The sequence below is a fragment of the Acanthisitta chloris genome, unplaced genomic scaffold (genome assembly GCF_000695815.1).
Source record: "Acanthisitta chloris isolate BGI_N310 unplaced genomic scaffold, ASM69581v1 scaffold25752, whole genome shotgun sequence".
NCBI lineage: Eukaryota > Metazoa > Chordata > Aves > Passeriformes > Acanthisittidae > Acanthisitta > Acanthisitta chloris.
The window spans coordinates 3814-17010 of NW_008661565.1; the positions used below are offsets into that span (position 1 = coordinate 3814).

General features: G+C 42.9%; 1 protein-coding gene across 1 annotated transcript in view; it reads left to right on the forward strand.

Moving 5' to 3' along the window:
* The window catches only part of MCMBP (minichromosome maintenance complex binding protein), a gene marked incomplete at its 5' end in the record, with an annotated part of 14040 nt that extends 3669 nt beyond the window's left edge, over positions 1–10371 (forward strand). Inside the window, 10 exons of the mRNA XM_009070284.1 lie at positions 305–456; positions 1180–1280; positions 3070–3239; positions 4046–4169; positions 5080–5197; positions 6232–6397; positions 7860–7993; positions 8609–8773; positions 9166–9254; positions 9992–10371. Coding sequence (XP_009068532.1) covers positions 305–456; positions 1180–1280; positions 3070–3239; positions 4046–4169; positions 5080–5197; positions 6232–6397; positions 7860–7993; positions 8609–8773; positions 9166–9254; positions 9992–10118 — 1346 coding nt within the window. The remainder of the gene's footprint in view (positions 1–304; positions 457–1179; positions 1281–3069; positions 3240–4045; positions 4170–5079; positions 5198–6231; positions 6398–7859; positions 7994–8608; positions 8774–9165; positions 9255–9991) is intronic.
* Positions 10372–13197: the final 2826 nt, after the last annotated feature.

A 13197-nucleotide genomic window follows, 5' to 3' on the forward strand; every position in this document is an offset into this window, starting at 1 on the left:
TTCCCTACTTCAGTTTGAATCCATTACCCCTTGTCCTGTCACTACAGTTTCTACCACAGAGTCCCTCTCCAGCTCCTTGTAGGCCTTTCAGATACTGAAAAGTTGCTATGAGGTCTCCACACAACTTTCTCTTCTCTAGGCTGAACAGCCCCAAGTTCCTATATTCTGTCCAGTATATTGCATTATTAAATATTTTTGTCTTAGCTGTCTTGTTAAATTAGCTTAATTCTGTGTTGCTCACTGAAGGAACTCGTTCACTTCTTGCATTTCTGTTTAAAGAGCCTACAAATCCTTTATTTTTCAGGCAGTGGAGGTGATATCCATGGATGTGTGGAGCCAAAGAGATTAGAAACAGAAGCTTCTGCAGGTCATCATCTCATTTCTCCCAACTGCTCCCCTCCACTTGACCTGAATTTCCCATTGCCAGGAGAGAAAGGACCAGCATGTCTTGTAAAGGTAATACAAGGTGATGAGCAGGGCTGTGGCCTCAGCGAGGCACACAATCTCAAGTTAGAGTGCAAGCAGTTAGTCTTGTGGTGGTTTACAGGCACAGAAATAGTCTCTCAAGCCCAGAATTTTGTTTCTAGAGATAATTTGTTTTTCTTATGCATTACACTGTTTCTCGAGTGCTGCATTGGAACTGCTGAAATCTTTCAGCAGCATTTGTTACAGTTTGCATCTTCTCACCACACTTAGTTTTCAAAAACAAGTCCAGCACTAGATGCCTGAGGATGTAGCTGGTATTGAGTCCTGGTATTTTGTTTTTAGGATTTATCTCTAAAGGAAAAAAGTTGTGATGGAACAAGCTGAAAAAAAATGCCAATAAACTACACATTTTTGTATTGTCTTTGAAATGTATTCACTAGTATGCAATACTGGCTAGGAAACTGACAATTTCTGTGCTGTGTCAGTGTTGACTTCTCTCTTATTCAGCAAATCTTGGTAAATCAGGTTAGAATACAATTGTTTGCATTTGTGTGGCAAAGAATGCCAAAAGAAAAAGCATGGAATCATAGGAACTCATTTCCCAGTGTGAGCTTACTGACCCTGAGGGCTAGGAGAGACCTGTTCACACAGACCATTCTCAGTCCACAGCTGAGCCTCCTGGCAAGCTTCCTGGTGTGCTGTCCTGCATGTGGCCCATCTGCGTCTTTTCTTTTTTTTTTCTCTCTGGGGCAGGTCTATGAGAGTTGGGAGAGCTTCAAAGTCAACGATGTGCTGGAGGTGTATGGCATTTTGTCTGTGGATCCAGTGCTGAGCATAATAAACAATGAGGAGAGGTAAGGCTCCCCTGAAATGGGGAAATGTTGGTGTCAATGAGCAGTTTGCCCCTTTAATGCAGACCAAGAAATGTGTAAGCACATAATAGTTATGCTTAAAAGGTGAATTTTCTTGCTCAAAAAAAACTTGATGTGGAATGTGTTAGATGCAGCGTCCTGTAAATTGAAGTCCAGTGTGCTCTGGTACATCCATACCCTTGGATACACAGTGCATCCTTTTTAGGTTGTTGTACAGTCTATGAAGCAGAAAGTGCTTCTGTAGCTAAATGTTTTGTACTCTTTTTATGCCTATTAAACTTACAGTGAATGAGTGAATTGTGAACAAAGCTTTCAAATAAGGTTTAAAATTGCAAAATGTGCTTTTGAAGTAATTTCTGAGTCCATGAAAGTTGTTACCACAAACAGTTCTTGAAGAATATAAAAATCAAGTTTGCATGGAGAGTGATAGTGACCAAAATGAGCATAAATTGGGTTGATTTTTTTTTTCGTTAAGGTGTATCATCGTGTTATGCCACTGATAGACACTTCCCATTTCCCCTGATGTTCTGCAGTTACTTGCCGGACAAAATACCAACTCATCCAAGATCCAGGAAGTCAACTTCTGGAGCAAAACTCTTGACCAGTCTGACATAAATACTACTGATATCTTGAACCATTGCACTTTGAATTAGCTCTGTTGGTGATTTTGTTTATCTTTCTGACAAGTACAATATCCAGAGTGCAGTGTGAATCCTTTATAGTGCCAACTTAAAAATTAACTCAGCCTAGTCAGCTGCTGTGGGTTATCATCTGTCTGACAGCTATTCCTAGACTGACAGCTCAGTTGCTCTGTCACAGGTTGCTGGTTTTCCCCCTGCATGTCGCTCTGTCACAAATACACAAACTGGTGACATTTAGTAATGGTTTGAATGCAAACAGAAGAAATTTCCTTCAGTGAAAAGAGTGGATTCTGTGTTGGTGAACTGCTGAAGTGGCTCTGCAGTTATAAAACCTTTCAGCTTTTAAACCCAGTACAAGCTGATTAACTTTACTATCATTTGATAGTGCTAAACTTTACTATCATTTGATATAGTCACTTTAGGGAATTTAGTTTCTACATAGTAAATGAAAAGCACCTGGAAGGTGTTTTGTAAGACATGATCAGGGAGAGCAAAGCTTATGTATCTTATCTCCTAAATTAAGAGGTAATATCTCCAGGGTCAGGCTAAGGTACATTGGGATTTATTTACTCTTGGTTTTTATGCTCTACCGGTGACATAGCTGTCACATAACTGGAAGTTGTTGTCAGGCTCCTGAACCTGTGGAATATGAAAATCCACATGTGCATAGACAAATGTAATAAATCATGACCTTATTTTCTTCAAAGTTACTGTTTAGACTTCAGTACATGCTGGACAGAACAGTGTGTAACATTTTACTTGAAGCTACAACTTGTTAAATGGTGCAGCAGATAATAAATGTGGGTTTGTTTGGGGATTTTGTTGAGTTTTTTTGCTGTTTGGAGTTTTTTGTCAGAAAAGTAGGATTTTCTGAAAATAATAAAGAGTCCAGGTTTTTTTGGTCAGGCATGCCCTGGCATTTCTGTATCATTACCTAGTTGTGATTCAGTATTTATGGTGCTTATAGAAATCCTAAAGAAGGTCGTTTAGCTATGGGAGGAACTCCCAGGAGCCTGGGTGAGGATGTTGTTTGTGCTCTGCTCTTGGCCTGGTTCCAGCTGCTCTTAGTCAGATGGAGAAAAATTCCTGTGGAATGTCTCTAAGTCCAGTTGTGCTGTGCCCTTTTGTAGGGACTGCTCAGCCCTGGATCCCATGGAGTGTATGGACACAGCAGAAGAACAGCGAGTTCACAGCCCTCCAGCCTCACTAGTGCCCAGAATCCATGTGATTCTGGCACACAAGTTGCAACACATTAACCCATTGCTGCCTGCCTGCCTTAATGAAGAGGAGAGTAAAACCTGTGAGTATCTCAACTCTGTGCACTTTCCTAGCACATGTGAACTCAGATTTTTTTGCTCAGAGGCAAAGGTCTCAATGGCAGGGTTAGAATTTAAGTCTGGTTAAATGGAGGAACCATTCAACACTACAGAACTGGGCAAGGTGTGTTTGATGTGATCTTTGCATTGCATTTTTTATGAAGTGTGATTTATATGAAACTCGGGTTTGCATTCATACATATCCAAGGATTTTACCAGGTTGTTCAGCTTGACTTGTTTTCACATGAGACATTTCCAATTTAGTATGATAGTGGAAATAAGAAACATGCTGACAACATAAAGAATCATAATACTGTGCAGAAAATAAGGCAATTCTGGTTTTGAGCAACTGTGCTACTCCCTGTGACCTCTTTGTTATTTTTTTGGTCATTGAATTATTGTATGCAAACCTCTGATACTTCTAATTTTCTGCCTTGAGTGCCTTCTATTGATTATCCTGAGCTGTGCTGCCTGTAAGGGTTTTTTTCTGCCTTTGATGTAAAATGGATAGCTATGATTTTAGAAATTGAATTCCAAACTTTATAGCCTTCTGCAAATGTATTACATAATGCAGAAAAAGAAAGCACTTCCAAGGAAATGTTGAGTGGTTCAGGTTATCCAAAGCCAGTAACTGCTCAGCTGGAAAAACCAATGAATGTTGGTTTATTTTTCCTGGACTGTTTTGGCATAAACATTTTTCTTCATCAAACTATAATGGAAAGTAAGATTTATATAGGAGGTGAGAAGCTGGACTTTTCCTGACATTTATTGTCTTCTGTTCTTTTGTCAGTTGTGTCTAATTTCATGTCTGAGCTGTCACCAGTGAGAGCAGAGTTGTTGGGGTTCCTCACCCATGCCCTCTTGGGAGACAGTTTGGCTGCTGAGTACCTTATATTGCATCTCATCTCTACAGTGTAAGTATTTAGATGGTTGGGAATTTATATATTCATCTTTTCAAAGAAATCTCCTTTTATTGTGTTCTTCACCAATCTGCAAAGAGATACCAGAAATAGCTGAAATAGTACTGATTTCAGTAGCACATGGTCCAGCTAGAGTTGTCCTGTCATGATGGGCACAGAGGCAGATTTAATTGTCTGAAAGAACAGTAAGTACTGATGAAAGGCCAGTTTTGTGGCATGTATAGCATGTGACAGAAATTTACTCTTGATTTAAACTGTCACTGGATGGAAGGGCAACATCCCTTGACTCTTTAAAATCTCAAGTGTGAAACTTGAGACAGTGTGTTTTGGTCGGATGAAGTGCAGTTGTCAGGCTCAGATTGAATGTTGGTCATTTTGGTCTTTCTTCAGAATTAAAATGGATTCTGTTTTGGTTCTGTCTCTTGGGACTGTGAATGCTCTGACACTTGGACTAGAGCGTGTTTTCTGTCTTAGCTGGTGTCACAAAAAAGTTGCAGTTTGTGGAGAATGGGGAGAAGATAAACAGTGAGAAGAGGGAGAGGAAACTGAGGGCAAAGTAAAGGAGATGGGCAAGTGTGATAAGCAGGGAAATAGATATTGGGCAGAGAAAGGGAAAGAATGAGTGTGTTTCCTGAGTAACAGTAGAGGACAAGGAGAACAGGATATTCTGGAAGGCACACTGCAGGATCCCAAGTACTGTAAAATGCTTTTGTTCAGTCCTGCAAAGCCTTCCAGAGCAGCCTTCAGCCTGGCTCAGCATCTTGGCCACTGGAGAAAGGGGGAAGAGTGGGTTATTATTTTTGTGTGTGTTGGTGCCTCAATCCTGCTGGCTGTCAGAGACAGCAGTACCTGTATTCACTGAGTTCCTCAGGTGCTTGTCTAACCTGTGTTATTTTTGGTTTAGTTATGCAAGACGAGATGTGCTTCCTCTGGGAAAATTCACAGTCAACCTGAGTGGATGTCCAAGGAACAGTGTCTTCACGGAGCAGATATACCGCATCATCCAGCAGCTGGTGCCAGCAGTAAGCACAACAGCATTGCAGAGCTTCAGTGTTTCTGTGATAGATGTTTGCTAATTGTTTCAACCAAGCAAACAATCCTTTAGTTCCAGACAGACTTCAACAGAGGCTCTGCTACCCATTTAGAGAGCAGGGAACAATGGAGATAGGGCATGTCTGTATGTTGAGGTGTCTGTGTGCCTAGTCATCCAGGATGAATATGGAATCATAGAATTTTAGAGGTTGGAATGGACCTTACAGATCATCCAGCCCCAACCCCTGCCCTGGGCAGGGACACCTCCCACCAGAGCAGGTTGCTCAAGGCTCATCCAACCTGGCTGTGAACACTGCCAGGGTTGGGGCAGCCACAGCCTCCCTGGGCAACCTGGGACAGTGTCTCACCACCCTCACAGGGAAAATGTCTTCCTAATATCAAACCTCAATTGCCTCTCTTTCAATGTGTACCCATTTCCCCTTGTCCTGTCCCTGCAGTTCCTAACAGAGTCCCTCTGCAGTTTCCCTGGAGCCCCTTCAGCTCCTGGAAGGTGCTCTGAGGTCTCCACACAACCTTCTTTTCTCCAGGCTGAACAGCCCTAACTCCTTCAGCCTGTAAAATAAATAAAACCATCTCCTTAGAGTACTGAACTGACAGATATGTTGTTTTGTCTTTCTGGAATGATTTGTTTAGACTTTCAGGTCATTTAATTATGGTGTCATTATGGTTAATTCCCAAGTTTTTGGATCCTGCCCTACGGAAAATTCACAGTAATTCAGTTTGGGGTTATAATCATAGTATTGCTGCAATAGATCTTTTGCTGTTTAGCTCATCCTGGCTGTGCAGTGCAGGTGACAGGAGTTCTTAACAGCATTATTTTCCTTTGGGAAGTTTTAACCATGCAGCACTAGGATATTTGGCATAAAGAGTATTTGTTCTTCGTTGTGGGAGCAGGTTTTGTTGTACTTGCTGTGCAGGTTGCAGCTGCAGCTCTGGCTGAAGGCAGCAGTGTTTGCTGGGAGGCTGGAGGGGGATGTGGTGCTGAGTCTGTCTCTTGTTGCAGTCCCATCGGCTGCAGATGACCATCGAGAACATGAACCACGCGCGGTTCATCCCGCGCAAGGACTACGTGGCCAACCGCTTGGTCAGTGGAGTGCTGCAGCTGGCCAGCAACACCTCCCTGGTGGTAGATGAGACTCTGCTTGAGCAAGGACAGCTTGACACGACAGGTAAACCGTTTTTAGGTTTTAAAATCTCGTCTGGAAGGTTAGAAGTTGGTGTATTTCGGGACAGTGATGCTAATCGTGCCCCACGATAATGGTCTGTTAGCAAACCCTCTGTGGTTTCTGTATCCTATTCCATGGCTTGAACCAGCTTCCTGCTAGCCTGCAGCCTCCTCAGGCAACTTAAGACAAATTTGGATCCTTCTCTCTTACCAAAATAACTCTGATTCATTAGAGTGGCCTTTCAGTTTCCTGTGATGGAGTGGGGGAAGCATATGCTATTGCCTTATGTTCTGTACCTTTACTGTATACACGGAGCCCATCCCTGAGGACCCAGCTAAAAACTGGGGATAAAATATTGCTATGACTGTGCGAAAAAGTGATGGTTCAGCTTACAAGCTGGTGTAGCACTGTGCACCATGCTTTCAGCAGAGCTGCAGGCAATTAAGTTAATTATAGCTTACGTAAAAGAGGTGAGTTGCACCTCTTGAAAGTTCAGTAACTGGGGAATGCACAGTACAGGTGGCTGTGGTGGTTCCTGGGGTGTCCTGTGCAGGGACAGGAGTTGGACTTCAGTGATCCTTGTGGGTCCTGTCCAGCCTGGGAGGTTCTGTGAAAGAAGAATAGGAAATCACTGCAAGTGACTTTATGCCAAATGAAAATGCTCCCTTGAGAAACCTGCTTTAATGGCTGCTCCTAAGAGCTGTTAATTGAAATAACTCAGTTGCTTCTGAGTCTAGTTTGAGTTTCATTACAAGATTTCATGAATGAAAATAGTAAAACTAGTAGTAAACTTGGCATTGTCTGTTTTCAAAACAAAATAGTCAAAACCTGAAAAGCTCCCAGTTAGAGAATTCTGCTGTTTTTGTTTATAGGTTCTCTGAAATGTTTGTCCATGATGTCTGTAAGTCCTCAGCATTTAATGAAAGCAATATTTTTAGTATGGAAAGTTGCAGATAAAAAAGGCTTGTTAATTTTATTTGTTATTGGCGTGAGATTGTTGTCTACTGAACTTAGAGTTAAAAAGTAAATATTTTTAACTTCTTGTAGCAGTGTTAGGAACATAGTTTAATCCTAGAGAAGAATAAGTATCTTCACATCTAGTAGTTGGTTTGGAACTCTTGTAAGTTACAGCTTAGGGATTTCAAATGGGAAAATGTTCTAAAAGTAAATCATAATAGTAAATTTGCCTTTATGTGTCCACACAACCTTCTCCAGTCTGAACAGCCCCCACTTCCTCAGCCTGTGAGACATGTACAAAGTCAGGTAAAACTTGGGCTTGAAATCAAGATTTCTTAGTTTTGATCTTAAGAAATGGCAATGTCAGTCTGGAAGACAATAGAGACACAAGAAGAAGCAAGATGCTTGCAAGAATTCTGGTAGCTGCTGATTAAAAACAGATTGGGAACAAAAATCAGAGGTGACATTATTTCGATCCAGTGGTCACGGAATTTGTTCTTGCTTCCAGGTGTCCATAATGTGACAGCACTGGGAAATCTGATCACCTGGCAGAAGGTGGATTATGACTTCAATTACCACCGGATGGAATTCCCATGCAACATTAATGTCCTGATCACTTCAGAGGGACGATCACTCCTACCGGTATGGCAAGGTCTTCCTCACTCTGGTGGATGACTACAGCTGGCAGCTGCTGGCTTAGGGCAGGCCCTGCCAGGGACAAGGGAAGACAGGAAATCTGTCTTGTGACCAGGGTGGGTGTGACATTGTCATTAGTTGCTGCATGTCATTAGTATTCGTGCCTGCAGCCAGGCCAAGAACCTGTTCATAGGAAAACCAGGAGATGGACCTTCTTGGTTGAACAAGATGCACCTCCTCCTTGGCTGAACAGGGATGGAGAGGCAGTGAAGGTCCCAGAGATGGGTGAAGCCTGCAGATAGGGCCCCTCTCAAAGCCTTACTCTGGCACAGGAGTGTCTGAGATGATGGGTACAGGAACAAAGAGCCACAGATCTGGCATTGCCACTAGAGTAGCCTAAGCTATTCCAGCTTGACCAGCTGAGCCTTTGCTCTCCTGCCCCTGAGAGCAGCTGGATCCCACTTGAATGAGGACTGCAAAAAGGGAACTGTGGAATATTTAAAGAATTGACTTACCTTAATTCTGGGAAATAGTGACTTCTGTTGGCTTCGAAAGTAAATTTGTCTTGGAACAGAAAACAATGGGATGTGGAAAGAGATGATATGTAATTTTATCTTTCAGTCAGATTGCCAAATCCACTTACAACCCCAGATAATTCCACCAAACATGGAGGAGTACATGAACAGCCTCCTGACAGCACTGCTCCCCTCTGTGCTGAACAAATTTCGGATCTATCTGAGTCTGTTGAGGCTGCTGGACTACAGCATATCTGATGAAGTGACCAAGGTATGGATGACTTCACTAACATTTTCAACTGTGCATTTGGGTAGAAAGCACATTAATAGACAACTGCTCTACTTTCCCATTGCTCTCCCCGTGGGTGGTTCTCCTTGAAGTTTTCTAAAAATCAGAAGCATTTTCACATCCTGAATGTGCCTTCAAACGTTTGTGAAGTATATCCTGAAATTATAGTATGTAAGTTGCTTTCTAACACTCGTTTTGAACACTAGCTGTTCTCAAAGCTAGAGGTAGCCTGCCTTTGCTCAGGCTCACTTCTGGACAGCAAAGAGCTGAAACACTCTCCTGTAATCTAAAGGTAGTTACGGTGTTCAGCTCCTCAGAAGCTTTTCTCATAGTGGAGATTGTGTTGCTCCACAGATACACTCTGTTGTTCACAGGCAGTAGAAGAAGACTTTGTAGAAATGCGCAAGAACGACCCTGAGAGCATCACGGCCGACGACCTGCACAAAACTCTGCTCGTGGCAAGGTGGGTGCTGCCTGAAACCTTCCCAGCAAGCTGCTGACATGTGAAGTCAATGCTTATAGTCTGCAGTTGAATTTGGCTGTGTCAGGCTGCCTAGCAAAGATCACAGAATCAACCTGGTTAGAAGAGACCTCCAAGATCAAGTCCAACCCTACCATGGTTACTAGACCATGGCACTAAGTGCCACATCCAGTCTCACCTTGAAAACCTCCAGGGATGGGGAATCCACCACCTCCCTGGGCAGCACATTCCAATGCCTGAGCACTCTCTCTGTAAAAAATCTCTTCCTAATATCCAACCTAACCCTCCCCTGGCAGAGTTTGAGTCTGTGCCCTCTTGTCCCGCTGCTGGTTGCCTCGGAGAAGAGACCAACCCCCACCTGACTCCAACCTCCTGTCAGGGAGTTGCAGAGGGTGAGAAGGTCTCCCCTGAGCCTCCTCTTCTCCAGGCTGAACACCCCCAGCTCCCTCAGCCTCTCCTCATGGCACTTGTGCTCCAGTCCCTTCACCAGCCTCGTTGCTCTTCTCTGGACCTGCTCCAGCACCTCAGTGTCCTTCCTGATGGAACCTCCTCTCCCTTTGTTCCTCGTCACAGACCCTTGGGCAAATCATTTCCTCCCCTCTTTCTCCCCTTGCTTTCTAGTTCTTAGGATACTGGCAGAAAGGTGGGTTTGGACTGTTTTGGCTTATCAAGTGTCTTATTTCTGAGCTCTTGCTGAAGTGGTGTTTGTGCTCCCACAGGTTCCTGTCACTCAGCGTGGGGCAGACGACGCTGTCCAGGGAGAGGTGGCTGAGGGCAAAACAACTGGAGGCTCTACGTAAAGCCAGGCTGCAGCAGCAGAAATGTGTTAATGGGAATGAACTTTAATATTTGGTGGATGTCACTATGAAAAATTTGCCTAATCCTAGATGGAACCCATACTAAGATTGGAATATTGTTTATACCAGTTTTTGTAGATAATTTATACCAAAAAGTTATGGATATTTACCCTTGCAGTCTGAACACACTTAACTCTGTTCAGCCAGTTAAACATATTTTATGGAATTTTTTTGGACCCTGTTTTGTAATTGAAAATTGGTAACAATGAGCAAATTGTTTGATATTAAACTTTAATACTGAAGCTGTGTAAACTGATTCCCTTTCATAACAAGAAAATTTAACCCAGAGCCCTTCATACACAGCAGTGCTAGGCTCTGTCCTGGGATGAATTTAGGCTTTAATTTCTGAGGCTCAGAGCACTCAGCTGCAGCTGGAGGAGGCACTGACTTGGGCAGTGGCTGTTCTGTGAACTGAGGCACATCACACTCAGAGCAGCATAATGGTGATGACACTGTGGGATAAAGAACTGATTTGATCTTATTCATGACCATGTATGAAATACATCTTTATTGTGGTTGGAGTAGGCCATGACTAATTTCTCAAGTCTCCAGTGAGTTTTATTCTTGACTGGAGAATTGGTGATCCTCATATACTTGTACAAAATAATGTTCCTTACTCTGCCTTAGCAGTGATGTGGTTAAAGGGTTTGATTAATATCAGTGAAGCATTAAGAATGGTCTCTACATACCTTAATACAGGTTGAGGTGTTCAGAGAGCAGCCTGACCCTCATGGGACCTGCAGAACTTGTTTAACAAAGGTGGTTTGAGGAGCAAAATGTTAAGCCAACCTGCAGCTGGAGAAATCTAGGAAGGCTATTGGTGTGGAGATATCCTGCAAGAGTCAGTGCTGGAGCCACTTCTAGATTTTGCTTCAATTAATCCTTTTCTGAACAAGATTAGTCTCCTGCCCACTGAGCAGCCTGACCCTCATGGGACCTGCAGAACTTGTTTAACAAAGGTGGTTTGAGGAGCAAAATGTTAAGCCAACCTGCAGCTGGAGAAATCTAGGAAGGCTATTGGTGTGGAGATATCCTGCAAGAGTCAGTGCTGGAGCCACTTCTAGATTTTGCTTCAATTAATCCTTTTCTGAACAAGATTAGTCTCCTGCCCACTTTGAATTAAGCTCAGTCCACCTTTGCTTAATGCTTTCTCTCAGGACTGAGATCATGTGAACAAGAACCTCCTTTTTTTACTGCATTTTTCCATTGTAGCACTATTAGTTAGTACCTTTGCCTTACAGGACTCTCTTAAGATTGTCAAGGTCACTGTGCATTTGTGCAGATCAGTTTCTCTCTCTCATCTAAATAATGGCAAAGTATTTGCAGTTTCCTCTCCTCCCAGAACTTTTGCAAGTACCAGGGCTGAGGCAGTTTGTAAGGAGTTTGTGTCTATGACTTTTTTTTCTCTCCCAAGGCCACAGCTGTAGCAGCAAAGGATGAAGTACTGAAGTCATGTCTGTCCCTTGACTGACAGGAGACCTTGGTGTCTGTAGCTACCCAAGGGAGGCTGCAAGGAAACCAGTGGTGCCCTGGTGGGACATGAGGCCACAGGCACAAACTAAAAGACAGGAGGTCCTGCAGACACTTGTACCAGCAGAAAGTCTGAGCACTAGAAGAGGTTGCCCAGAGGCGTGTCAGGTCCCCATCCTTGAGGTTATGGGGAGCTGAGGGTTGGTCTCCTAAGTAACAAAAAATAGGACATAGCATTCGAACAATCTGCCCAGGCCACTGTGGAGTCATCATCCATGGAGGGAGTTAAAAATCCATGTGGATATGGCACTTTGGGACAGAGGTTAGTGGTGGTCTTGGCAGTGCTGGGGGAACAGTTGGACTCAATGGTCATGGGTGACTTTAACTGAGTCTATACTATTCAAAAGCAGTGGACACAGTCCTGGGTCATCAGCTCCAAGTGGTCCTGCCTGAGCAGGAGGGGCTAGATGTCCTCCAGTAGTCCCTGCAGCATCACAGCCCTTAACATCACACACCAAACCCATCCTCTGATTCCACTTTTTTTTTATTAAAATATTTCATGTATATTGCTCACATTAAAATACAGCAGTGGTTTAATTTTAAATATAGCCACAAGTATAGACACTCAAAAAACCCAAACCCACATCACTTTAATAAAATAAATAAATCAAATTTGTTTATCAAAGTTTCAGACCATCAGGGTTAGATGATAAATCATTTCAGACACTCTATAAGTCCTAAGACATGGAACTACCCTACCCCTAGGACACAACGTTGTGGGAACACCACGTGCAGCCTATCTACAGTACACAGACAAGAACACAGAGGCACTGGGTCTGTCAGGGTGGTTATACTCACAAACCACAGCAGAGGAAGGTCCTGCTTTAACAGCAGCTTTTGGATAATGTCCTAGACTAGCATGGCATGGCAAGGCATTTCTGGGAAATAGATTTCAACTTTTGACACACATAGATAAAGGTATCTTTTGTTCAAATCCCAGCATGAATGGAGGGCTTAGCTTTATCCTGCAAAGCTGGAGTTGGTAATGAATTTGGACTTGAGTAGATGCTGACACAACTATGCTCTAATGCAACACATGAAGCTGTACACTTGCTTCTGCTTTAGATGGTACTTGTACTTTTGCATCTGGACAGTTAGAATACAGGTTAAGAGGAGTCACAGCACAGAGGGACACAATGCTGACAGGCAGTATTATCTGGCTTGTCTTGCTTTACACAGACAGAAGGTTAGAGCAAATTGGCAGTTTGAAATTCAGGAGAAAAAAAAAAGGAAACAGGAATAGCTTTAACATGGGGGGAAAAAATGGAGTACATTTGCTTCTTTTACCCTCACCTCAAAACAAGTGAAAAAAAAAAAACCCCAATATACAAAAAGAAATTTGCACTGCAGGATCCTGGATATTTCAGATTGTGTCCATCAGCTTTATCTATAATGAAACTGTCCCAGGACATGTGGAAAGAAAAAGAGCAGAGAAATCTTACTGCTTAACATACTTAAATTCAACAAAAATGCATTGGTTCCCATTGTAGAGGCACAATTCATAGAGAGCTGCATCTAAAACTTCAGTGAAAACAAGT